The 27,954-nt window shown below is 40.2% G+C and overlaps 1 protein-coding gene across 2 annotated transcripts in view; it reads right to left on the minus strand.

The window, feature by feature from the left end:
- The window catches only part of kifap3a (kinesin-associated protein 3a), a 224,797-nt gene that overhangs the window by 43,837 nt on the left and 153,006 nt on the right, over positions 1 to 27,954 (minus strand). For both annotated transcript variants that reach the window (XM_060829756.1, XM_060829757.1), the window contains exons 15-18: positions 26,432 to 26,557; positions 24,735 to 24,833; positions 21,100 to 21,185; positions 1,994 to 2,183 (exon numbers count right to left, since the gene is read on the minus strand). In XM_060829756.1, the coding sequence (XP_060685739.1) occupies positions 1,994 to 2,183; positions 21,100 to 21,185; positions 24,735 to 24,833; positions 26,432 to 26,557 (501 nt within the window). The remainder of the gene's footprint in view (positions 1 to 1,993; positions 2,184 to 21,099; positions 21,186 to 24,734; positions 24,834 to 26,431; positions 26,558 to 27,954) is intronic.

Raw genomic sequence — 27,954 nt, forward strand, 5'->3', positions numbered from 1 at the left:
TTATTTCTGCAATTCACTACAGTTCAGAAGGGTGAGAGGGGATCTGATTGAAACATGTAAATTTTTCAATCCCTGTCCAGGGACTGGACAGGGACGATGGAGGGAGGATGTATCCATGGTTGGGGAATCTAGAATCATGGAACACAGTATCAGACAATAGAATAGACCAATGAGGACTGACAGGAGGAAGCCCTTCTTCACTTAAAGGCTGGTGAACCTATGGAAAAACATAATTATTTTATATTTTAAAGGCATTAAGAGGTATGGAAAGAAAGTGGGAATATATTGTTGAGATAGAAGATTGTCCATGACGATATTGAATGGTTGAAGGGCCAAATGGCCATTCCAGTTTCAATGTTTAATGAATATGTGTGAGGTGATACATTTTGACACCAAGAAGTTGGAAAGGCAGTATTAAATAAAGAAAACTAGTGTAAAAGGGCGTGCAGGATCTGGGAGACTTGGTTGTTGTAATGATGCTGCTCCTTTAACAAGGTTACGCTTTCCATGGCTTTTTTCAGAGAGGTTGGAAAAACAACAATTCTGAAAAGTCTAGGTTTGAAGGGGTTGAGGGCCAGCTTGATTATAGCTCACGAATACTACCTCAGGCAAAAGGCTTTCGAGTTTAAAAAAGCAACTGTAAAATGAAAGGGGAATGGCCAGTTCTCCCAGTTCAGCTGTTCTCTGGCTTGGTTTGGTTTTTAGCTAACAGGCAGTCAGTTTGAGGTTGCTGGTCTAAGAAACTGCTACATGGAAGATGTTCCATGCTGAATCCCTCTGCCATCTCTCTCTCTCCCCTTTAAGATCCTTTATTTGATTTTACCTTTTTTGCCAAGGGGTGTTTATGGGGATTGTTGCAGGAATTTGGAACAGCATCATTAAGTTAGGATGGTCTGTTCGGTTTTTGGATAGGTTAAGTTTTTCTATATTCTGTTCACTTTTAGAACATAGAACATAGAACAATACAGCACAGAACAGGCCCTTTGGCCCTCAATGTTGTGCCGACCTTTGAACTACTCTCAGCTTGTCCCCCTACACTATCCCAAAATCATCCAAGTGCTTATCCATGTTACACCTGATTAAAACAACGTTAGGGTCCGAGCCACTTTCCTGAAATGTTTTGAGGGGGTCTGGCCTGGTCCATAGTATTGTGTATATGTAAACGGTAGAGATACCAGATAGTAAAGCATACATTTTTTAAGCGTCATTAGTCAGACAGAGTACAGACCAGGAAGGTTACGCTGAACCTATCTAGGGCACCTAAATAGAAAAAAAGATTTGGAGCAGTATCTGAAGTGAGAAACAAAACTAAAATTTGGAGTCTGACATGACTCTCCTTCACCCGGTCAATGTCAAGCAGTGAATTGAGTAGTGGAGGGTAACAAGAAGATGGAAAGATGAATTTGAATGCAGTAAAATCTTGCATTATATTCAGTGTTTCAAGATGGTGCCACAACATGGTGACACTTTGCGTTTGCACGCACTGTATTTTTATATTGATGTGACAATAAATCTAACAGACTCAAAACATTAACTTTGTTTCTCCTTCCACGGATGCTGTCCAACCAAAATGAAAGCTGTGAACTGGTGTATTCAATGGTCTAAATCTAAACTGGTCCAGCCTGGTGATACTGTGGTTAGTATTGCTGCCTCACAGCACCAAGGACCCAGATTTGATTCCAGCCTTGGGTGAGGGTGTGTGTGAAGTTTGCTCATTCTCCGTGTCCGGATTCTCCAGATTCCCCTCTCAGTCTGATGATGCGCAGATTAGCTGGAGTGGCCAGTTAAACTGTCCATAGTATCTAGGAATGTGCTGACATGGTAAATATAGGATTACGGAAATAGGATAGAGGGCCAGGACTGGGTGAGTTGCTCTTCAAAGGGTCGGTAATGATTTGATGGGCTGAATGGCCTCTTTTTGCACTAGGGATTCTATGATTAATTTCCAAAAATTACTTAAGACTTCATTGTCAAGCATACACTGTTTCCTCACCTGCATTGTAGAAGAGGTCAGGTCTTTCAAGAATGTCTCCTTCATGGATAAAAGTCTCTATCCCATCATCACCATAAATGCAGGGCTCACTTTCATCCATCTGGCGGTTCTCCACCATTTCCAGCCACTGAGAGTTGTGCCAGCGAAACTTCTCACTTTGAATTTTTTTGGCCCATTCTTCATCATATTCCTGTCAGAATATAAAGCATGCTGTATGTGAGAAGTGAGGTATGCTTCCTCAGGTATAAGTACGGACACATTGTATCCTGGGAAGGGAGAAGCATTACTTCCAAAAAACTGAGAGAACAAAAACTGGTTACTTACCAGTGACCTTTCGCATCTCTCAGGAATGCATGGAATTTAGACATCATTTGGCAAACTTATAAACTGAACTCTGTGGCTTTTGACTTGATAAATATCATCAAACTGAAGATTAGTGCTTCAAATTAGTCATTCAACACTTTGCCCTTCTCTGCTATCGTAAATTTAAGTTATCTTACCCTCAGTGTTCCTTGATTAGCTCTATTGGCATACCCATGTCCTATAGACTACCCAAATGTGAAACACAAACATTTAAAATATCTAAAAGTTTCATGTCATTTATTAATAACACAAATCAACTAATGTTCTTTTTTTTTAAGATGAGGTTTTAATAATTCAGAATAAAGACACAGTGTGTAGACAGGCCTACAATGGGCGAAGCCACTTTAGCTTTAGTACTGGGTAACGAGCCTGGCCAGGTGTTAGAATTGGATGTAGGTGAGCACTTTGGAGACAGTCAGGTTTACTTGAGTGATGGAAAGGGATAGGTGTACTCCACTGAGCAAGAGTTACAGCTGGGGGAAGGGAAATTATGATGCAATTAGGACAGATTTAGGAAGCGTAGAATGGGGAAGGAAGCTGCAGGGGATGAGCACATTAAAAATGTGGAGCTGATTCAAGGAAAAGCTCCTGTGTATCCTAGATAAGTATGTACCTGTCGGGGGGGGAGGAAGATATAGAACACGTGAGCCGTAGTTTATTAAGGAAGTGGAATCCCTGGTCAAGAAGAAGACAGTGGCTTATGTTAGGACAAAATGTGAAAAACTCAGTTAGGGCGCTTGAGGGTTACAAGAAAGTCAGGAAAGACCTAAAAAGAGAGCTCAGAAGAGCCAGGAGGGGACATGAGAGGTTGCTAGCGGATAGGATCAGGGTTAACTCTAAGGCTTTCCATAGGTATGTCAGGAATAAAAGAATGACGAGTTAAATTAGGGCCAGTCAAGGATAATAGTGGGAAGTTGTGTGTGGAGTCAGAGGAAATATGGGAAGCACGAAACAAATATTTTTCGACAGTGTTCACTACAGAAAATGAAAATGTTGGCGAGGAAGATACAGAGATACTTGCATCTAGCCTAGAAGAGATTGAGGTTCACAAGGAAGAGGTATTAGAAATACTGCAGAGTGTGAAAATAGACAAGTCCCCTGGGCCGGATGGGATCTATCCTAGGATCCTCTGGGAAGCAAGGGAAGAGATTGCCAAGCTTTTGGCATTGATCTTCAAATCATCATTGTCTACAGGAATAGTGCCTGAGGACTGGAGGACAGCAAATGTGGTTCCCTTGTTCAAAAAGGGTCGTAGAGACAACCCTGGTAATTATAGATCAGTGAGTCTCACTTCAGTTGTTGGTAAAGTGTTGGAAAAGGTTATAAGAGATAGGATTTATAACCATCTAGAAAAGAATAATCTGATCAGGGGCAGTCAGCACGGTTTTGTGAAGGGTACTTCATGCCTAACGTATCTTATTGAGTTTTTTGACAAAGTGACCAAACAGGTCGATGAGAGTAAACAGGCTGATGTGGTGTGTATGGATTTCAGCAAGGCGTTCAATAAGGTTCCCCACAGTAGGCTATTATACAAAATGCAGAGGAATGGGATTGTGGGAGACAGCAGTTTGGATCAGTAATTGGCTTGCTGAAAAAAAACAGAGGGTTGTCATTGATGGAACATGTTCATCTTGGTGTCCAGTTACTAGCGGCGTAGCACAAGGGTCGGTGTTGGGGGCGCTGCTGTTCGTCATTTTTATAAATGACCTGGATGAGGACTTAGAAGGGTGGGTTAGTAAATTTGCGGACGACACTAAGGTTGGTGGAGTTTTGGATAGTGACAAAGGATGTAGTAGGTTGCAGAGAGACATAGACAGGATGCAGAGCTGGACTGAGAGGTGGCAAATGGAGTTTAATGTGGACAAGTGGGAGGTGACACACTTTGGATGGAGTAATTGGAATGCAAAGTACTGGGCTAATGGGAAGATTCTTGGGAGTGCAAATGAGCAGAGAGATCTCGGTGTCCATGTACACAAACCCTGAAAGTTGCCTCCCAGATTGACAGGGTTGTTAAGAAGGCATACGGTGTTTTGGCCTTTATTAACAGAGGGATCGAATTCCAGAACCAGGAGGTTATGCTGCAGCTGTACAAAGGTCTGGTACGGCCGCACTTGGAGTATTGTGTACAGTTCTGGTCACTGCATTATAAGGAGGATGTGGAAGCTTTAGAAAGGGTGCAGAGGAGATTTACTAGGATGTTGCCTGATATAGAAGGAAGGTCTTACAAGGAAAGGCTGAGGACCTTGAGGCTGTTCTCGTTAGAGAGAAGAAGGTTGAGAGGTGACTTAATAGAGACATACAAGATAATCAGAGGGTTAGATAGGGTGGACAGGGAGAGTCTTTTTCTAAGTATGGGGACGGCAAACACGAGGGGACACAACTTTAAAGTGAGGGGAGATAGGTATAAGACAGATGTCAGAGGTAGTTTCTTTACTCAGAGAGTAGTAAGGGTATGGAATGCTTTGCCTGCAACGGTAGTAGATTCGCCAAGTTTAAGTGCATTTAACTCGCCATTGGACAGGCAAATGGACGTACATGGAATAGTGTAGGTGGGATGGGCTTCAGATTAGTATGACAGGACGGCACAACATCGAGGGCCAAAGGGCCTGTACTGCGCTGTAATGTTCTATGTTCTAAGAGACGAAATCTTAGAACTTCAACTAAGCCTGTTTAAAGATGTAACGAGAAAAATGTTTACACATAAACAGCCTGCATATCATGTAGTATCTTGAACTTTGAAAAATGTTTCAGGGAGTTTCAAAAGCGGATGATAAGAAATTACTAACAAGCCAAAGACAGAGACGTTCTAACAGGTGATCAAAAATTTGGACAAAGAATTGAGTTAGAGAATCTTAGAAATTAGATTGATTGTAGTCAAATGAGTAGTGAAAAGTTAACAAGTCGTCACTTACGGTGCCATCTCAGGTACAAAGGTCCCTGGGTACAGATTCTTAAGGACAAATTCTTGGGGGACAAAAATTAGCAAAATAAAGAAATAAAAAGACCAGCATTACAGATCACAGAAATAAATTAGAAAAATATAGAAATAAAACGTTCAAAATGAGTCCTTTCAATCCAATCCAATCCGGCACCTAACCTCTAGTCCGTGCCAAGCTTCGACTCCAGACAGTGCCAGGCTTCACCTCGAAGCTTGAGACCAGGAGACTGCTCTGGAATCATCTCTATTTTGAAAGGCCACAAGAAAGCCTGGGTGTCCAGGACATCGCCAAGAAGGAAGGAAAGAAAAAAAACAACACAAAAGAGAAAACAAAGGAGAAAAATAAAGAAAAAAAAAATGGAGTGGATGAGCTCTGGCTAAGGAGTCCTACACAGCCACCATCTTGGTTTCGATTCTTAAAAGAAAGATGAGTGAGGGCTTGCGAAGGACATCTTGAAGGAAAGGAACAACAGATACATGAGAACCCCACCATCAAACATTTGCTTCTAAGCCTCTTACCATCCTTACTTAGAAATTTATAACTTTTCCTTCACTATCACTGGGTCTTGAATCTTGGAAGTCCTTTCTTAACAGTACTATGGGCATACCTACACTTAATGGACTTCTTCAGTTCAAGGCAGCTCACCACAACAACCTACTCAAGGATGTGGATGTTGGTTTGTTCACTGAGCTGGAAGGTTCATTTCCAGATGTTTCGTCACCCTATTAGTAACATCTTCAGTGGGCGCCCAGGCAAAGCACTGTACATGATTCCTACTTTCTATTAAATGTTTGGGTTTCTTTGGGTTGGTGATGTCATTTCCGGTTCTTTTTCTCAGGGGGTGGTAGATGAGGTCTAACTCGATGTGTTTGTTGATAGAATTCCGGTTGGAATGCCATGCTTCTAGGAATTCTCGTGCGTGTCTCTGTTTGGCTTGTCCTAAGATGGATGTGCTGTCCCAGTCAAAGTGGTGTCCCTCCTTATCTGTATGTAAGGATACTAGTGAGATAGGGTCATGTCATGTCGTGGCTAGTTGGTCTTCATGCATCCAGGTGGCTCGTTTTCTGCTTGTTTGTCACAGTTCTTGCATGGTATTTTGTAAATGACATTAGTTTTGCTTCTTGTCTATATGGGGTCTTTCAAGTTCATCAGCTGTTGTTTTCGTGTGTTGGTGGATTTGTGGGCTTCCATGATGCCAAGTGGTCCGACTAGTCTGGCAGTCATTTCCTTGGTGTAGGGGAGAGTGTCTAGCGTTCCAGGACGTGTTTTGTCTGCTTGTTTGGGTTTGATGCTGGGAAAGCAGCCGACTGTGTTCATCAGGTACCCATTCTTTCTGAATACACGGTATAGGTGATTTTCCTCTGCCCTGCATAGTTCCTCTGTGCTGCAATGTGTGCTGGCTCGTTAAATACCGTTCTGATGCAGCTTCATTTGTGGATGTTGGGATGATAGCTTCTGTAGTTCAATATTTGCTAAAACCTACTCAAGACCAAACAGGAATTGGGGATAAAAGCTGGCCCAGCCTGCGAAGTTTGTAAAAAGTGGGAATTCCAGAGTTTGGACAGATAGCAATAGTGAGGCAAAACAAAGTCATAGATTAAGGTGCTGGAATTGGAGAAACTCAGTTCTTGAATGGTTGCAGGTCTGGAAGAGGGTCCAAGGATAGAATGGAGTGAGATAGAATTTGGAAAATACTGAGTGCTATAGATGCAAAATCAAGAGAGATGTCAAAAAGTGATTGAGGAAAAGGCAGGAAACAAAGATTTATAATGTAATAGCTACTAGCAATTGCAGATCAACCTCAATTGTCCGAACGAGACAGATGGTGAGTGTTTTGTCAGGATAACTGATTGTTTGGATAGCTGATCAGGGTTCTTGTGACGCCGGCAATAGCAGGAATGGGATCCCTGGGCTGGGGCAATAGCAGGAACAGAGACCCCTGAGGGAGACAACAGCAGGAACAGAGTCCGCACGGAGATGGCAAAGCAGGAACAGGGACCCAAGGAGATGGTAATAGCAGGAACAGGGTTCCCATGTGGGCGACAATTGCAGGAACAGGGTCCGCGTGGAGATGACAATAGCGAACAGGGTTCCCGTGGAGGCGACAATAGCAGGAACAGGGTTCCCGTGGAGGCGACAATAGCAGGAACAGGGTTCCCGTGGAGGCGACAATAGCAGGAACAGCCTGCCCTCGCTGTGCTTTCATTTATATTTAATAAAATTTTGAACAGGACTTCGCTATCTTGTTTGGATAATCCAAAATTTGGATGATTGATGGTTCAATAACAGAAGTTGTTCTGTACACTGCTTATGATTAGCCAAAGTTCAGCACTGGGCAATTCCTATTACAGTAGAAAAATATAGCAAACCACTCAAGGACATTTAGAAATTAATCTATGCCTTCGGTATAAATACAATACTTTTATATTAGTTTCGAATCTGTCGGTCACAAAAAAATTAATTTCTGTACTGACATTTAATTTCAGAGCATGTTGTATCGTAATATCCAATAAAATGGATTTTCAGTGTCAGACAGGTGTCAATCTGATTGACCAAGTTTTATGATCTTATTTCCCCACATTTTCTTTAATATTCTTTATTCCCCTTTCAAAATTCTTCCCCTTTCCCTTTGGATTCTGTTCCATTTTTCCTAGGAAACACACCAAAATGAGAACTAGCTCTATTCCTTTGTGAAGATCTTTGCAGAAAAAAAATAGGAAAATTAAATAGATGCATGCAAAATCAACTGTGTGCATCGAGACATTCTGATGGACTGGTTCCAAACTTCTTTACATCCAGAGTTTGTACTTTAATTTGGAAGATAGTGGTGAAGTTTCATTTTGTGGAGTAAGCTAAAGTTTCATTCAGCCACAGAGGCACATACCTTGTAAACAAACATTCCTGCAGCTGTTTGGGGCTTTAACTACCTAAGATACAAACTGATTTTTTGTCAAAAGAGTTTCAACCTACAACAAATTAGACTTTCACTTTGAATTAGTAGATGTGATTGCGGACTTCGGAGGGTCGGTGCGGACTTGTTGGGCCGAAAGAGGAAGGAAGCACCACTGCCACTACCAAAACTGATAATTCATCACAAATCTTGCAATAAATCAAGAAGAAGATTCCATCATGTAAGTTAATGTTTTTAAGATAGTAAGCCTATTAGAAGGTTTCCTTGGCATGTGGGGGCAGGGAGATTAGAATAAATGATGTGTTGCACTTTTATTATAAAATAATCATCCAGTAGCAAATAAGACATCACAAGTTGATTAAATATTTTAACAGATGCTGTTAATGCATTCTTGCCTATTATCAGAGAATAGCCTTTAGGAATCTGTTTCCAGTTACACAGAAATCATCACTCATCAGTACAATTAGGGTAAATCATAAATGAAACACAAAGCAAGTACTAAAACTTTACCACATCTGTTATAATTGTGAACTCTGTACCTCTGTATTTATGTCACTCATTTGAACCATATCTAATTAACAATCTTGTTCAGACAAACAATCTACTCCCTTCTGCCTCTCCTCCACATTAAATGATGAAAAACAGGTACATCTGGAGTCTAATACGCTTGAGATAAGGAGAACTACATTTCCATAGCAACAAAAACACTGGCCGATACACTTAACCTCAATTCAATTTCAGCAACTGGTAAAATTACATACAATCACAATTCAAACATCCAACTTTATTAATGTTTCACAACACATACATAACTAAAGGACATACAAAATGTGCATGGGCATAAAGATTGCATGATAAACAATAAGTAACAATAAAAAAATCAGAGGAGAAGCTGAAGCACTCACTCAATCAAACATGAAACAAGATTCATTTTCTGTTATAAAAAAGTGATTTTAAAGATACAATTAAATGGGAAGGAAAGATTAAGATTTTTCTTGTTCAAAACAATCCCCATGGTTCTAAACTAAAAATAAATAAATAATTTTGACAATTCAGCAGAAATGCTAATTTAGTTGGCAGCATAGGCATCTGAAAGCATGTTTCTTCACTATAATAGATTAGATTCCCTACAGAATGGAAACAGGCCCTTCGGCCCAACAAGTCCACACCGACCCTCTGAAGAGCAACCCACCCAGACCCATTCCCCCACGTACATTTGCGAATGCACCTCACACTATGGGCAATTTAGCATGGCCTTATTGACTTGATCTGCACATCTTTGGATTGTGGGAGGAAACCGGAACATCCAGAGGAAACCCATGCAGACAGGCGAAGACTATGCAAACTACACACAGACAGTCATCCAAGGTGGAAATTGAACCCGGGTCCCTGGTGCTGTGAGGCTGCAGTGTTAACCACTGAGCCACCATGCCACCCCATGATGGTGAAGGTGAATGAGCACTGCCTTATTTATAACAGGAGCTGTGATATTGAGAAGTTTGGCAGCAAGGTAACCTTGGGAAGAATGCTGCTGGCCATCAATGCGATGTACCAGCCAGCATTGTGATTTCTTTGTAGTCAGGAAGTCCTAGAATGCTTCTCATGTAGCTGAAGTTGCGACTCTTCTGTTTCCAATGGAGTCACTCATGGATGCACTTAACACACCCTATTAATTTATGATCTGAACACTGAGAACCTATCCCAGAGTATCTATGCTGCTAAAATTGAGGGGGGGGGGGAGGGGGGAAATCAGATTCATGTTACTTTCTTCCACATAAGTGGTGCATGCTGACAAAAAGCACTGTCCCTCAACCTTTCCTAACTATGTATACGTTCAGCTACATTTCAAATTTATAACTGCAATCAATATTAATAGCTTAGATGAAGAAACGAAGCATCAAGTGTTCAATTTTGCTGAATGCATAAAATGATATGACCAATCAGACAATAGGACATAGTCTGCAGAAATAGAAACAGCTTGAGTGATTGGGGAAGGAGCTGGCAGATAGAATCTGTAGAAATGTGAAGTTATTCAATTTGGTAGAAAGCACCGAAAAACAAAAGTTTTTTTTAAAAACAAACGGTAAGAAATAATTAAATGTTAATGCTCATAGGAATTCAGGTGCTCTTGTACAAGAAACGGTTTACACAAAAGCAAAATATGGAGGAACAAAAATACAAAATATGAATAATATTCTAAATATATATAAATAATAAAAGTCTTGTCAAAATACGGTGAATGCTATAGGTATTAATACAGAAATAAAAATGCTGAAAATACTTAACAAGTATAGGGATAAACAACATTGGAAATAAACAGCATTAAAAATTCCAGATCAATAACCTTCATTCCGAACTTTAAGTTCTGATGAAAACATTAACATGCAGATACAGTAAACAATTAGTAAAGTAACTTATATGTTGACTTTCGTTACAAGAAAGCTGGAAAACAAGAATAAGTAAACCCTGTTCCAATTGTATATAGTTTTAGTTAGATCAAACAGTGAATATTGCATAGCTTTGGTCTTAATATCTAAACAAGCACATGCATGTCTGAGAGGGGGTGTAAGACTAATTGGGTTAAAATTCATTTAACGGCAGGAGACAGACTGGTGGTGAAGGGTTCTTTTTAGACTGGAGGTTTGTTATCAGCAGTGTTTCATAGGGATCAGTGTTGGGTTCACTTTTGTTTGTCATTTATATAAATGACTGAGATGATGAGAATATAGAAGGCGCGGTTAGTAATTTTGCAGAGGACATCAAAATTGGTGGGTTAGTGAACAGTGAAGGAGGTTTTAAAAGATTACAAAGCGATCTTGATCAATTGGGTCAATAAGTTGAATGGCAGATGGAGTTTAATTTGGATAAATGTGAGGTATTGCATTTTGGTAAAACAAACAAGGGCAGGACTTACAGAATTAAAAGCAGGGCCTTGAGTAGTATCGTAGAACAGAAACACTTAGTGATTCACGTACATAATTCTTTGAAGTTCGCGTCACATGCAGACAGGATGGTTAAGAAGCCATTTCGCATGCTTGCCTTCATTATCAGACCTTTGAGTATAGGAATTGGGACATGATATTGAGGTTGTACAGGATGTTGGTGAGGTTTCTTCTGGAGCACTGTGTTCAGTTCTACTATTATAGAAGGATATTATTATGCTGGAGAAGCTTCAGAAAAATTTGACAGGATGTTGCTTGGAATAGAAGATTTGAGTTCAAAGGACAGGTTGGATAGACTGGGATTTTTTTCATTGCAGCATAGGAGCTTGAGGGCTGACCAAGTAGAAGTTTATAAAATCATGAGGGGTGTAGAGAACGTGGGGGATTTCAAGACAAGGGGATGTACATAAAAGTTAGATTTTAAAAAAGGCAAGAGGGGCTTTTTTGTTCATGCGCGGAATAAACTTCCAGAGGAAGTGGTGGATGCAGGTACAGTCATAATGTTTAACAGACATTTGGATAAGTGCATGAAGAAATGCTTAGAGGATTATTGGCCAAGTACAGACAGGTGGGAATAATTTAGTTAGGATTATATTTAGCAGGGACGGGTTGGTCAGAAGGGTCTGTTTCCATGCTTAAGGACTCTGAGTATTGGGCTATGAGCAGAAGTTGAGTTGAATGTATCGATACTCTCTGAAATGTAAAAGGAGGTGGTGAAAGGTATGCAATTCAGAAGGGGCTTGACAGGATGTTCTTAAGAAGCTGTTTCCCCAGCCCGAGTGTCCAGAACTGGGAAGCACATTCTCAGGATAAAAAGCCTAAGATGAGGTGAAATTACTTCATTCAGGGTATTGAATTATTGGACTTCATTCCACAACACTCACTGAGTATATTCAAGACTGAGACCAATAGATTTCTGGTCTCTAAAGGGAATCAAGTGATTTAGGAATCGGACAGGTAAGTGAATTTCAAGATGAAGATTAGCCACAATCTTAATAAATTATCATCAAATTGAGGGGCTATGTGGCCCTTTCTTATTATTAATATTCATGCTACTTAGTTAAATTGAAAATCTAAGCATTTAAGCATTATGAAATTCTTTATTACTGATCGTAATTTTGTCACTGGATAGTTTGTATTAATGTAATGGGCATTAAGTTTGGAATTTTCCAACTACCAAAACATGTAAAAGGGTGTTATATCCTTAACATGTTCCTTAACTATTGATTTTTTTAATATATCATTATTATATATATTGTAATTTATATGTGTATATATAACATATATATTATGTTATATTGACGTTTTAAAGAATAAAAGGAAAACATTGCAAGTAAATCTTCAAAAATTAAGTCAGTCACAAGTTCCTCATGGTAATAGTTCTTTTCTTTGCAAATTTCCATCAAACAAGGGCTATATAAATCTAACTTGGAAAAGACCAACTGAATAAGGGAAACAAGTGGGTGAATCTAAAGTTGCAACATTCAGCTAGTTGCCTTGTTTACTAAATATTATCAACTAAAGTTTACATCGAGAAGAGAACAAGGCCAAAATATATGGTGCCAAATTAGATGTTTTCAGCTTGGTATTTTAAACAAACAGGGCTCAAGAACAAGAAAAATAAACCAATGTCTAATGCTTGGTTGCAATTACTAAAGCTATTTAAAAATTTAAAATTAAGAAATGTGGTTTCATTCTCTACAAGTCGACATGCAGAGAACTATTTCCCAGTCAAGAGTTGTGGGGAACAGACAAGATTAGATTGATCATGATCTTATTGAATGGATGGAGAGATTCAAGGTATCATATGGTCTACTCCTGATCCTCCTACTTATACTGTAATGTTACATAAGAAAACCAACACTGAACACACATAACCCACCAAATCTTTTCAAAAATAAAATATATTCGATTTTATACAAGAAATATGCCAATAATTTGAAACAAAAACAGGAAAGTTGGAACTGTAGAATCATGAGCAAAAAAACAATATTTTGGATGTGGAATCTAGGCCAGAATTAAAACAGTAAATTTTCTTTATTATTTTGACATGCTGGTGGGCTTAATTTCCAAATCTATAGATCATCAGTTCTGTCTGCCATATTAACGAACTTCAACTCCAAAGAATACCCCCAACGAAAAGCAAAATTTTCCATTTTGCTAGTACACTATTTTCTGGTCTGAAGCTACATATGGAAAACAATTCTCAAATGAAAATATGGGAAATTATGTCACTTACAAATTAACTAAAAGCCTGGCAAGTGATTCATGATTTTGAATGAAACAGCAGAGATTCCTATGAAGGTATATTAATCAAATGTACTTTAAGTAGACAAAATGCCAATAAAAATATTAACTTTCATCATTTGCTTGAGGAAGGGATCACACCACTAATTAGTCAGTATCAATGACAAGGTAAAAGCACTGCTGACTGAAAAAATACATCTACTAACCTGGAATAAACCTCAGGAAAAGGTTTTGCCTTAATAATAATTTGATAAAAGTCAAAAATGGAACAATCTCTGATTTAGATTTATTTTATATATGGCACAATTACAAAGATATCCTGTCAAGCCTTATGCACCTTATTGTCAAGAAAGTACTAACAGCATCCATCCTCCCTTTCTTGGTCTCCTGCGAACAAATACTGCTGCTGGGTACAGTTTCATGAGTGTTAACAGCTGTCTGGTGTGTTGCCCAAATTAGCATTCTTCTGGTAAGCCTATACAACCTGTCAAGACTTAATAAATGAACCTGTTGTGGCGGAAGAGTTGTAGGGAAGACGATAATTATAGTCAAAATGCACTGTCCTCACCCAACATCTGCAGTTGCACTGCTTATGGACACATAACAGGAATCGTAATCAGAAATCCTTGCAGACTCATTAACCTCAGTATCCCAGAAAAACTGTACACCAACTATTTCTCCTTCTGATGGAAAGGCAGATAACTCAGATCGGACCAGTGATTAACCTTATGGGATTTTCTTGGCTGCATGATTAAATAGCATATCAAAAAGTTGATTTATCTGTGCAGTCATTTAGAGAAGATAAGGTTCAGGTTTGGCTGTCCATTGGGCATTGTGGGTTTCGGGAGAAAGGCAGAATTAATTTAATAGTTACCTAAGAGTAGAATAATTTAATTCCTCTAATGTTTCCTAGGCAACTATTAAACTAATTCTGTCTAAACCCTCTAAGGTCTCCACGTGATACTTGGAGTTTAGGCTTTTTTGGGAAGCTTCTAGATGCTAAGTAAATGCCCATTGGGAGTTTCAACTTCAAGGAGTATTCTCTAGGTGTCAGCTAGGTTTTAAGGAGTGTTTTAAAGGAGCAGAAAGCAGTCATGAGGAGCAAAGTTTAAGGAGGGAATTCCAAAATGCTCTGCACTAGCAGCTAAAAGCATAACCACCAATGGTGGATCAATTAAAATGGGGCACACACAAATGACCAGAATTTGAGAAAAACAGACATCACAGTGCATTATAGGGGGTTACAAAGGTAGGGAGGGTGAGCCCATGGGGGAGATTTGATGACAAGCACGAGAATTTTAAAATTGAGGTATTTCCAGTAACGGCTGACTTTATGTTTGACTGCAGGATTTATAATTAATTCAAGTTTATTCATGGTGGAATCCTACAAATAATCAGGCCATATAATCGTTTTCACCATGATGGTGATTCTGTGATGGTGACCAGGACACAAGGGATAAAATTCCATTCACTTTAAAATTATGCCATTGGATCCGGTATATCCACCTAGATTGCCAAAGGTCACCTCAGTTTAGTATCTCATCTGAAAGATAACATGCCAGACAGTGCAATACACCAACAATACTGCATTGGAAAATTGGCTTCAATGTTCTGTCCTCGAGTTCAGGAATGGGACCTGAACCCAAAACCTTGCAACTTAGAAGCCAGAGAGCTACCACAGAATCATAGCTGACACTGAACTGGAATGGTTAAATCTAGAGGTTAGTGAGTTTGGAGACTATTTGCAGCTCAGGTTGAGGTTCTGGATGTAAGTTTGCTTGCTGAGGTGGAAAGTTTGTTTTCTGACATTTCGTCACCATACTAAGTAATATCGTCAGTGAGCCCCCAGTGAAGCACTGGTGTTATGACCCGCTTTCTATTTATGTGTTTATGTTTCCTTGGGTTTGTGATGCCATTTCCTGCCCTTTTTCTCAGAGGGTGATAAATGGGGCCCACGTTGATATGTTTATTGATAAGAGTTCCGGTTGGAATGCCATGTTTTGAGGCATTTTCATACCTGTCTCTGTTTGGCTTGTCCGAGGATGGGTGTGTTGTCCGAGTCAAAGTGGTGTTCTTCCTAATCTGTAAAGATTCCAGTGATAGTGAGTCATGTCTTTTTGTGGCTAGTTCATGTTCATGTATCCCGGTGGCTAGTTTTCTGCCTGTTTGTCCAAAGTAGTGTTTGTTACAGTTCTTGCACGGTATTTTGTGAATGACATTAGTTTTGCTTATTGTCTATATGGGATCTCTCAAGTTCATTAGCTGCTGTTCTGTTCTGCTCACCGAGCTGGGAATGTGTTGCAGACATTTCGTCCCCTGTCTAGGTGAGATCCTCAGTGCTTGGGAGCCTCCTGTGAAGTGCTTCTGTGATGTTTCCTCCGGCATTTATAATGGTTTGTCTCTGCCGCTTCCGGTTGTCAGTTCCAGCTGTCCGTTGCAGTGGTCGGTATATTGCGTCCAGGTCGATGTGCTTGTTGATTGAATCCGTGGATGAGTGCCATGCCTCTAGGAATTCCCTGGCTGTTCTCTGTTTGGCTTGTCCTATAATAGTAGTGTTGTCCCAGTCGAACTCATGTTGCTTGTCATCTGCGTGTGGCCACTAAGGATAGTAGTCATTTCGTGGCTAGTTGGTGTTCATGGATGCGGATCGTTAGCTGTCTTCCTGTTTGTCCTATGTAGCGTTTTGTGCAGTCCTTGCATGGGATTTTGTACACTACATTGGTTTTGCTCATGCTGGGTATCGGGTCCTTCATTCTGGTGAGTTGTTGTCTGAGAGTGGCTGTTGGTTTGTGTGCTGTTATGAGTCCTAGTGGTCAAATCCTTCCACCATGTGTCAGATGAGACCACCAGTCAACAACCCACAAGCCAGTGATACAGCCAGACAGAACAAATTCAGGATGATCCAGGTAATGATTACAGACGCTCACAACAGACTTCACAAATACAGACAAGAAATTGTGCGCCAAAAATCGTTAATTTCAAAAACCACCAATCAGGAATGGACCCGGACCATGGAACACGCCGTCACCATAGGACAGAACAGGACCACACACTACAAAAACCGGCACCGAAAGAAAATATGGCCAAACTAACACAAAACAGAAAGGACACCACAACACACACCTGGATTCGAAACCTCTCCCACAGACAGCTCACAGACACGAAAAGAACAATACTGGCCAAGGGAGTCAACTACAACCACAGGGATGCCAAGACAGCAGACTTCCTAGCAGCACTAGAATGCACACTCAGGAACAATGGACACTTCAGAAGAGACCCAACAAACAGTGAGACAAAGTATCATACCTCTGATAACAATGAAAAGACAAACACATAACCTCAACACCAAGAAGAGGGAAGCACTAAAATCACTAAGAAACAATAAGAACATAATCATACCACCAGCAGACAAAGGCAGAATGACGGTCATCCTAGACAAAGCAGAGTACGTCCAAAAAGCGCAACAACCACTAGCAGATACCAACACCTACCAAAAGAGGGAGTTTGACCCCCCTCCACAGCTCACCAATAGGATAAACGACACACTGAGGAACCTACAAAAAAGCAAACAGATAACCAGATTTGACCTACAAAGAATGAAACCTGAAAGCAACAACACCCCCAGATTCTATGGACTACCTAAAGGGCACAAACCAAACATCCCACTCAGACCCATAGTATCACTACCAGGGACACCTTCACACAAACTGGCTAAAGAACTACAGCAGAAACTGAAACACCTGATCAGCGGATCCAGACATGCTATACAGTCACAGGAATTCTTGGACATCATCAGAAATATACACATAGACGAGGAAGAAACTTTGGTCTCATTCGATGTAATGGCACTGTTCACCTCTATCAACAAAACCCTAGCCAGAGAAACAATAGCCAACCTGCTGGACATACAGAACAGACAACAGAACAGTGAACCTATCAACAAAGACTGCATACTCAAACTACTGGACCTGTGCCTCACAACACACTTCACATTCAACAACCAAATATATGAACAAATCAACGGCACACTCAAGGGCTCACCCATCTCTGGACTCATAGCAGAAGCAGTAATGCAAAGATTAGAACAAACAGTCTTACTGCAAATTCAACCCAAACTCTGGGTCAGATATTTGGATGACACCTTTGTAATCATTAAAAACACAGAAATAGAGAACACACACCAGATCATCAACACCACACTCACAGGAATCCGATTCACTAGAGAGGAAGAAAAGGACAACCAACTCCCATTCCTAGACGTGATGGTACAGAGAAAACCTAATGGAAAATTCACCACAAAGGTATACAGGAAAGCCACACACACAGATCAAGTCCTGAACTGCAAAAGCAACCACCCCAACACACACAAAAGAAGTTGCATCAAGACACTGTTCAAAAGGGCCACAACACACTGCAGCACACCAGAACAGCAAAAAGAGGAAGAAGAACACCTACACAATGTATTCGCCAAAAACAGATACCCGCACAATTTCATCAACAGATGCCTAAGGGAAAGACAACGGAACGAGGACATGCCACAACCGAAAGGACTAGCCACACTATCATACATCAAGAGATTTCCGAACTGACAGCCAGACTACTGCGACCACTAGGACTCATAACAGCACACAAAACAACAGCCACTCTCAGACAACAACTCACCAGAATGAAGGACCCGATACCCAGCATGGGCAAAACCAATGTAGTATACAAAATCCCATGCAAGGACTGCACAAAACACTACATAGGACAAACAGGAAGACAGCTAACGATCCGCATCCATGAACACCAACTAGCCACGAAACGACACAATCAGCTATCCTTAGTAGCCACATACACAGATGACAAGCAACATGAGTTCGACTGGGACAACACTACTATTATAGGACAAGCCAAACAGACAACAGCCAGGGAATTCCTAGAGACATGGCACTCATCCACAGATTCAATCAATAAGCACATCGACCTGGACCCAATATACCGACCACTGCAACGGACAGCTGGAACTGACAACCGGAAGTGGCAGAGACAAACCACTATAATTGCTGGAGGAAACATCACAGAAGCGCTTCACAGGAGGCTCCCAAGCACTGAGGATATCACCTAGACAGGGGACGAAACGTCTGCAACAAATTCCCAGCTCGGCAAGCAGAACCACAACAATGATCACCCGAGCTACAAATCTTCTCACAAACTTTGTTCATTAGCTGCTGTTTTAGTGTGTTGGTGGATTTAAGACCATAACACCATAAGACATAGGAGTGGAAGTAAGGCCATTCAGCCCATCGAGTCCACTCCGCCATTCAATCATGGCTGATGGGCATTTCCACTTACCAGCATTCTCCCCGTAGCCCTTAATTCCTCAAGACAACAAGAATCTATCAACCTCGGCCTTGAAGACATTTAGTGTCCCGGCCTCCACTGCATTCTGTGGCAATGAATTCCACAGGCCCACCACTCTCTGGCTGAAGAAATGTCTCCGCATTTCTGTTCTGAATTGACCCCCTCTAATTCTAAGGCTGTGTCCACGGGTCCTAGTCTCCTCGCCTAACGGAAACAATTTCGTCCACCCTTTCCAAGCCATGTATTATCTTGTACGTCTCTATTAAGTCTCCCCTCAATCTTCTAAACTCCAACGAATACAATCCCAGGATCCTCAGCCGTTCCTCATATGTTAGACCTGCCATTCCAGGGATCATCCGTGTGAATCTCCGCTGGACACGTTCCAGTGCCAGTATGTCCTTCCTGAGGTGTGGGGACCAAAACTGGACACAGTACTCCAAATGGGGCCTAACCAGAGCTTTATAAAGTCTCAATAACACATCTCTGTTTTTATATTCCAACCCTCTTGAGATAAGAGACAACATTGCATTCGCTTTCTTAATCACAGACTCAACCTGCATGTTTACCTTTAGAGAATCCTCGACTAGCACTCCCAGATCCCTTTGTACTTTGGCTTTACTAATTTTCTCACCATTTAGAAAGTAGTCTATGCTTTTTTTCTTTTTGCCAAAGTGCAAGACCTCGCACTTGCTCACGTTAAATTCCATCAGCCAACCACTCTCCCAACCTGTCTAGATCCTTCTGTAGCCTCCCCACTTCCTCAGTACTACCTGCCTGTCCACCTAACTTCGTATCATCGGCAAATTTCGCTAGAATGCCCCCAGTCCCCTCATCCAAATCATTAATATATAATGCGAATAGCTGTGGCCCCAACACTGAACCCTGCGGGACACCGCTCGTCACCGGCTGCCATTCTGAAAAAGAACCTTTTATCCCAACTCTCTGCCTTCTGTTAAACAGCTAATCCTCAATCCATCCCAGCAGCTCACCTCGAACACCATGGGCCCTCACCTTGCTCAGCAGCCTCCCGTGTGGCACCTTATCAAAGGCCTTTTGAAAGTCTAGATAGCCCACATCCACTGGGTTTCCCTGGTCTAACCTACTTGTTACCTCTTCAAAAAATTCCAACAGGTTTGTCAGGCATGACCTCCCCTTACTAAAACCATGTTGACTTGTTCTAATCAGACTCTGCTCTTCCAAGAATTTAGAAACATTGTAGGCTACCATGATGCCAAGAGGCCTGAGTAGTCTGGCAGTCATTTCAGAGATGTCTTTGATGTAGGGAAGAGTGGCTAGGGTTTCTGGATGCATTTTGTCTGCTCGCTTGGGTTTGTTGCTAGAAATCAATGGACTGTGTTCATTTACAAATGACCTTGCGAGAACGGTAACATACACTACATTGTCCAAACAGACAGAAAACTAGCTACTGGGCTACATGAACATTAACTAGCCACAAAAAGACATGACCCACTATCATTAGCATCCTTACATGCAGACGATGAAGGACACCACTTCAACTAGGACAAGCCAAACAGAGACATGCACAAGGATTCCTAGAATCATGGCATTTCAACCAGAACTCGATGAATAAACATATCAACTTGGACTACATTGATCACCCTCTGAGAAAAAGAGCAGGAAATGGCATCACCAACCCAAGGAAACCTAAACACAAATAGAAAGCGGGTCATACCACCAGTGCTTCACCAGAAGCTCACTGATGATGTTACCTAGTATGGTGACAAAACGTCTGAAAACAAACCTTCCAGCACAGTGAGCAAACTTGCATCCAGATCTAGAGATAATATAAGGATGGATAAGGGATTCAGAAACAGATGTACTCAGGCTAGAATGGATTTGGGTGACTTGGAAGGCAGCTGGCTTGGTGATGCAGTGGTTATGCAAGTCTGTCTAAGAATCACATGTGGCAGTAAGTGAAAATATTCTGGTACAATGGAGGGGGATGGTATAAATATCTAGGTCACAGAGTTGAGGTGGGGACCAAAAAGCCAATTAGAAACCATGCTAGGGAATAATGGAGGGAAAATTCAGCTTATTCTATACAGTGTAAATCAGAATAACAAATCGAAAGGAGACTAGATGGGCACTTGAAGTGACTCAACTTACAGGACTATGAAAACAGACCATGGAAATAGAATTTACTTTGATTGCTCAATAGAAAAAGTTGGTACTGACAAATGGCCTCCCTTCTACACTGTAAATAATGCTACAACACTAAATCACACCATGAGCTATTTCTTTCATGTCATTTTCTAAATCATTTTTGCTTTATTAAAATTGCACCCCATCTAATATGGGCAAAATGAAAATACAAATGCAAACTCAAAACTCCTTTCTTACCGCAATAATGTCCAACGTATTGTCACACACTTTCCGTATCTCTGCATTTTTATCATGCATCAGGTCAATCAAATATGCTGGAGCCTCTATGAATAGCACATTAAGGAAAAGCAAATTCCAGTCAAGTACGCTTTATTATTACAAAGAGCTCCTGGAAATAAGTCACTTGAATTGTGGCACTGACCACATGATAACAATAACTATGATGACGGCTTTTAAATAATATCAGTCCTTGACTGGCAGATTACAAAATAAAATATGGCACTGAACCACAGATGGAATTCCTGAGTCTTAAGCTCAGATAGCTGAAGATACAGTTACTAAAAGCAGAGAAAAGAATGCTCTAGCAGTCAAAATTAGGGGAGTGGAGATATCTCATAGGATTGTGGAGATGGAGAAAAATATAGAGATAGGGAGACCTTGGCTACAGGCAGATATGAAAACACAGTTGAGAATTCAAAAATCAAGGCATTGTCCAGAATATAGTGTAGGTCAGTGAGCACAGGGTGATGCAGGATTGAATTTGGTGTATGTTAAACACAAAGACAGCAGAGTTTGAATGACCTCAAGCTTCTAGACTGTAGAACATGAGGCTAGCTAAGGGTAGATTGTTATATTTAGGTTTGATTATTCCAAAGACACAAACAAGGACTTCAAAGAAAGATGCACAAGGAAGGCAGAAATAGGCAATCGCATGGAGGTGAAAACAAGTAATCTTACAGATTGCACTAATCTTGCTGGAAGCTCATTTCAAGGTCAAATGCGATACCAACTTTGCAAACAATCTGATTCAGCTGAAGACAGTTGCCAAGGCGAGGGATAGATAGATAGATAAAGGGGAAGTAGTAGATGTGGTGTACCTCAATTAACAGAAGGCAATGACAAGATTCTATATCAAAAGGTGAACACAAAAAATAATAGTTCAGAGTGTAGAACTAACATATGAGTTTGCATAGATGATTGGACAGCTAACAGGAAACAGATGGTAGAGATAAACATTTTCAAATTGCCAAGATGGAAGCATTGAAACATCATAAGCATCGGGTAGGATCTCAATGATTTACAACTGATATACTTTGATGAAGGGACAATTAATGGGTACAAAATTTTCCAATGACATAATAAGCAGGGTAGCGAGTTACGAAGACGACTTACAGAACTGCAAAGGGATATAGATAGGTTAACATAGGCAAAAAAATTGACAGGCAGAAAAATGTGGGAAAATGTAAACTGGTCCAGCTTGACAAGAAGAATGGAAAGGGAACTATCACTTGGATGGAGGGAGATTGCAGAACACTATGGTATAGACAGATCCAGGTATCCTGGTCCTTAGAACACAGAAGTTACAATGCAAGAACAGTAAGTGATTATGAAGACAAATGGGAAGTTTGTTGCTTATTGCAAAGGAAATTGAATATAAAAGTAAAGACATTTTGCTATTGTCTCCAATTTAAGACAGATGTGGAGAATTCTTTTCTCTCAGATGGTCATTAGTCTATCAAAATATCTTTCTTGGATAGCAATGCAGGCACACAGTCATTGAATAGCTTAAAGGCTGTGAGACATAGATCTTCCCTGATGAAGGAAATCAAAGAGTAGACAGAAAAGTAGAGGTCACAAGAGTAGTCACAATTTTACCAAATAGTAGAAATCAAGTGGCCTACTCTTGCTACTAATTTGGAAAATTTTATGTTATGTTCTTATGTCTGTCTAGGGAGTGAAATTTATAGTCAGGACTGAAGACAACAGCTTTGCCTTCTCAATATTTAACCGGGGAAGATCTTTGGTCATCTAGTGCCAAATGCTAGACACTAGACAAAGAGTCTGATACTGTAAAGACAATGAAGGAGTCAAGAGGGCTGTGAGCGAGAAAGATTTGGGTATTGTCAGTGTACATGAGGAAATTTATAGGTTTTCACATGATGTTGCTGAGAAATGGCACATACATGAAATTCCACAGCCAAAATTACACAGATAAAAAATAAAAACTGATGATTGCAGTCCCACTCAGCTGGAACATGACAGCAAGGCTTTGGAGATGGATGGTGTGATTTACTGTGTCAAAAGCTGCAGACAGATCAAGAACAACAAGTACAGATCATTTCCTTTGGCACAGTCAGATTCTGATTTTGATTAGAAACAATTTGTGACAGTAGGAGGGGTAGATGTCTGCTTGGAGAGTTTCAAACATCGGAGTTCTGGGAGGGTGGACATTAATTTGGGTCACAACATGATCAAGGACTTTCTGAAAGACAGATTCGAAATGGGGCAGTAGTTTGCAATGGGAAAGATATTACATAACTGGGTCAAAGTAGAAAATAAAAAGTTGAGGTGGTGCAAAGTAGATTTTTTGATAAAATTATGGTACAGATGTAAATGGAATTAAAACAACATGGATAGGAAGTTAGATAAGGGAATGGATTTCATACATCTAAAACAGATTTGCACAGACATACTACTTGCGGGACCATCTAGTTGTTTACAGTCTACTGAGGCTAGTGACTCTCTTTAGGATGTCATTAGGTTGGTATCTCATTCAGGTTGATATCCCCAGTTATTGCGACTTCTGCAATCCGCAGCAAAAAAGGATTCTGGCCTAAATGTGATCAAGTAGTGAGGGATACATCAAATTACAGATTATACGTTTTTATATCTGGTGACTCATAACATCCCTTTCAGGCTGTTAATCTCTTTTGAAGTTGTTTTATTTAGCACTACTGATCTATGCCCGTTCAGTTAATTGAAAATTCATATAATCCATCATCAGAGACCAAAATATGTCTTTCAAATTGCTTGAAGGCTGTTAGGGTTTACTCGAAAAGTTGACATTACATACACATCGTCTTGACCTTGATTTCAATGCTTAAATCCAAATGAAGCTAGATGCCACAAGAATTCAAAGGGGCTAGGAAGTATATTGGCATTAAATGATCATTTATCAAATTTTCAGAAAAGTCACCTGCCCCCTATTTTGAAGATTCGAAATACACTAAATACTTAGTTTGTATTTTTACATTGATTATGTGGACTGGAATATTTGATCAACCAGTACACTCCTATTCTGACAAGTGCTGGTTAATAAAAAGTTTGCTGTAATGCATCACATTTGATTCATGCTGCCAATATTAATATTCAAAATCTTTATCACAATCAGTCTATTTAAAATGATTAAAGAATCACCATCATTCTTTAGCATAAAAAGTATCTTAAGGAAGTAAAATAGGTGTAGCAGAGTTACCTAATGTAACACTGAATTCACTGACAAACACACTTCTGTGGGTTAAATTGCTACTATTCATGATGAAGTACATAATGAGTGTATTTATAAAATAATAATTTTCAGTAATTGCTGAAAGACAATATTTAGCCTCTACATCAATTAATGCCACATCTAGTCTGAATATTATTTTTGTACATTCAGTTGTAAGAAAACTTAAAAATAGATGCTCACAATTTTTCTAGATATCATTTTAAACATTAACAAGACACTGAAACCAGTTGTTAATTCCCAAAATGTCAGTATATTGTACAGGATTTGAACAAGTAATATGCTGTAATGTTCTGTCTTTCTCTTCAGAAAGAAATCAGTTAAGCACCAAACAGGAAACAGGGAAAAAAAAATTCAGAAAGGATACGTGTTTCCTTGATAATCACATCTCTGGTAGCTTGGTGGAAAACCATCTGGTAAAAAACATACACAATCTGGCAAACAAATTCATCATCCTCTTGTTTGGCTATGGGAAAGAGCAGAAGCACACAGTCAAAGGAGATTAAAATGGTTTATAATTACACAGTGCTTTTCATGTAGCAAAATCGCAAGGTTTGTGAAGGTTTGTAGCTCAGGTTGAGGTTTAGGATGTAGGTTTGCTCGCTGAGCTGTAGGTTTGATATCCAGATGTTTCATTACCTGGCTAGGTAATATCATCAGTGGCAACCTCCAAGTGAAGCAAAGCTATTGTCTCCTGCTTTCTATTTACATGTTTGTCCTGGATGGGGTTCCTGGGGTTTGTGGTGATGTCGTTTCCTGTTCGTTTTCTGAGGGGTTGATAGATGGTATCTAGATCTGTGTGTTTGTTTATGGCATTGTGGTTGGAGTGCCATAAACAAACACATAGATGGCATCTAGATCTATCAACCCTTCAGAAAACAAACAGGAAATGACATCACCACAAACCCCAGGAACCCCATCCAGGAGAAAGATATAAATAGAAAGCAGGAGACAACATTTTCGGTTCACTTGGAGGTCGCCACTGATGATGTTACCTAGCCAGGTAATGAAACACCTGGATATCAAACCTACAGCTCAGCGAGCAAACCTACACCCTATGTAGCAAAATGCTACAAAGCACTTAAAATAATTACCTAATAAATAGATACCTGGATAGCTGACCGAAGATTTGGTTAATGAGGGTTTTCCCAAGTACATCTGAAAGAAGCTTTAGGGAGGTAATCATAGAGTTTAAGGCCAGCAACCACTTTAATGATTAAAATCAGGGATGCACAAGTTGATAAGATTTATAGCCTCAAAGTGAAACAGGGCTTGAACAAGTTACAAAGGTATGGTGTAACAAGGCTATCGACAAGTTTGAAAACAAGGATGAGAATTTAAAATTGTGGCACTGTCCAGCTAGAAGCTTCTCTCAGACGATGATGTTAATGAAAACTAAAATATGACAGTAGATTTTTGGAATAAGCACAAGCTTATCGAAGGTGAAAGACAGGATGCTGGTCAGGACAGCACTGGAATAGTCATGCATAGAGATGATGAAAGGTGAATGTTTTCAGTCGATGAGTGGAGACAGGAATGGAGTCAGGAGATGCTATGGAGGTGGAAGCTGGAAATCTTAACAATGGCGCAGATGAGTGGTTAGAAGAACTCTAAAGACTGAGAAGTGAAACCAGTCAAATTAGGCAATTTAGGAGTAATAAAGAACAGGATTCTCTTTGGTGTGGGTACTTAAAGGATAGCAAAGATATTTCATCCCCAGCATTAATCAAAACTCTCAAATCATCTGCCTTACTTGCAAGACTCTTGCATTAAAATAAATATTAACCAGCCTTGTCATGCTCCCTTGTACTTCACCGTGACCATAATTGCACTGCATTCTAGACTGACTTATCCTTCTTCTCTACTTGTCTATGTAGCACCCACTATGGTAACCCCCACTCCGCATCCCATCAGCCTGCCAAATCAGTTTAAACATTAGTATATTCAGTTCATTATATTTGATGTTGACACTATATGCCTGAATGAGGAAGAGTTCCATTACACAAAATTTCCCTAAATTAATGAGAGTACAACAAGAAAAGGGTACATTCCTTGAGTCCATACCATTTAGAAGTTCAATAAGTGCAGGAATAATGCCCGATTTTGCTAGCATGGCAGCACACGAATCATCCATTGAAACCGTACCAATCATTATTACCACTTCCAGAACCAGGTCGTCTTCTGTTGAACCTGATGAATCGGGAAAGCAAATGTGATACTTTGATTTACTCAATTATGCTCACTGACAGAAGCCAGTTACATCTAGCTCCTAGGGTGAAGCTTCCACTTGTCTGCTACTTTGTTGAGAGCTGCAATTTCGAGTAGTACATTGTTCAAGGCTCACTTGCATGAATGCCAAAATGAAAATAAAGGTTTGCTCTTCCAACTGTCACGTTTCAAAAATTCACTGAATGCAAGCCAGAATCATTCTAACAAAGCTTGGGAGAAACTTTAATGACGGAGAGCACACTGGGAAATTTTGCAGAGTGTGAACATGGATTTTCAAAAGGCATTCAATAAAATGCCATGACAAACCTGAGGAAAGTTGTATTTCATGGAATAAAAGGGAAAATTCAATACAGATTAAAAATTGGCTGAGTAATAGAAAACAGAGAATGATGGTCAATAGATATTTTTAGATTGGAGGAGATTTTATCAGAATTCCCAAAGGCTTGCATTTCCCGACATAAATTACTGATCGAGATCTTAGTGTCAAGGGGGTAATTTCGAAGTTTGTGGATGATACTAAATTTGCAAGCTGTAAACTGAGTGGAGGACTTCATAGAACTCCAAAAGGACACAGATAAGTTGGTGGAGTGGGCAGATAGGTGGTAATTGAAGTTCAATGCAGACAAGTGAGAGGTGATACATTTGAAAACAATGGATAGATAATATTAAATAGTTGTTAAGGGGATGCAGGAGCTGAGGGACCAGAGAGTGTGTATGTGCACAAATCATAAAAGGTGGTAGAGCAGATGGAGAGGTGGTTAATAAAGCATAGAGAATTCTGGACATAATTAATACAGATTAAGTACAAAAGCAAGGAGGTTATACTGAACTTACACACAACACTTGTTAGACCTTAGCTGGAATACTGTTTGGAGTTCTTGAGTTACATGAGAGGAAGGACATGAACACATTCGAGAGAGAAAGAGAGAGAATGCAGAAGTGGTTTATGAGGATGGTAGCAGGGATGAGAAACTTCAGTTACAAAAGATAGATTGGAGAGGCTGGAATTGTTCCCAACGAAGTGAAACTGATTGATAGATGTTTTCAAAGTCATGAGTTGCCGTACTAGAGTAGACAGGGACAAACTGTTCCCACTTATAGACATTAGGTGCAGGAGTAGGCCCTTCAAGCTGATCATCCTTAATTAGTATCCTGTTCCTGCCTTATCTCCATAACCCTTGATTCCACTATCCTTGAGAGCTCTATCCAACTCTTTCTTAAATGAATCCAGAGACTGGGCCTCCACTGCCCTCTGGGGCAGAGCATTCCACACAGCCACCACTCTCTGGGTGAAGAAGTTTCTCCTCATCTCTGTCCTAAATGGTCTACCCCATATTTTTAAGCTGTGTCCTCTGGTT

The sequence above is a fragment of the Hemiscyllium ocellatum genome, chromosome 9 (assembly GCF_020745735.1).
Source record: "Hemiscyllium ocellatum isolate sHemOce1 chromosome 9, sHemOce1.pat.X.cur, whole genome shotgun sequence".
Lineage (NCBI taxonomy): Eukaryota > Metazoa > Chordata > Chondrichthyes > Orectolobiformes > Hemiscylliidae > Hemiscyllium > Hemiscyllium ocellatum.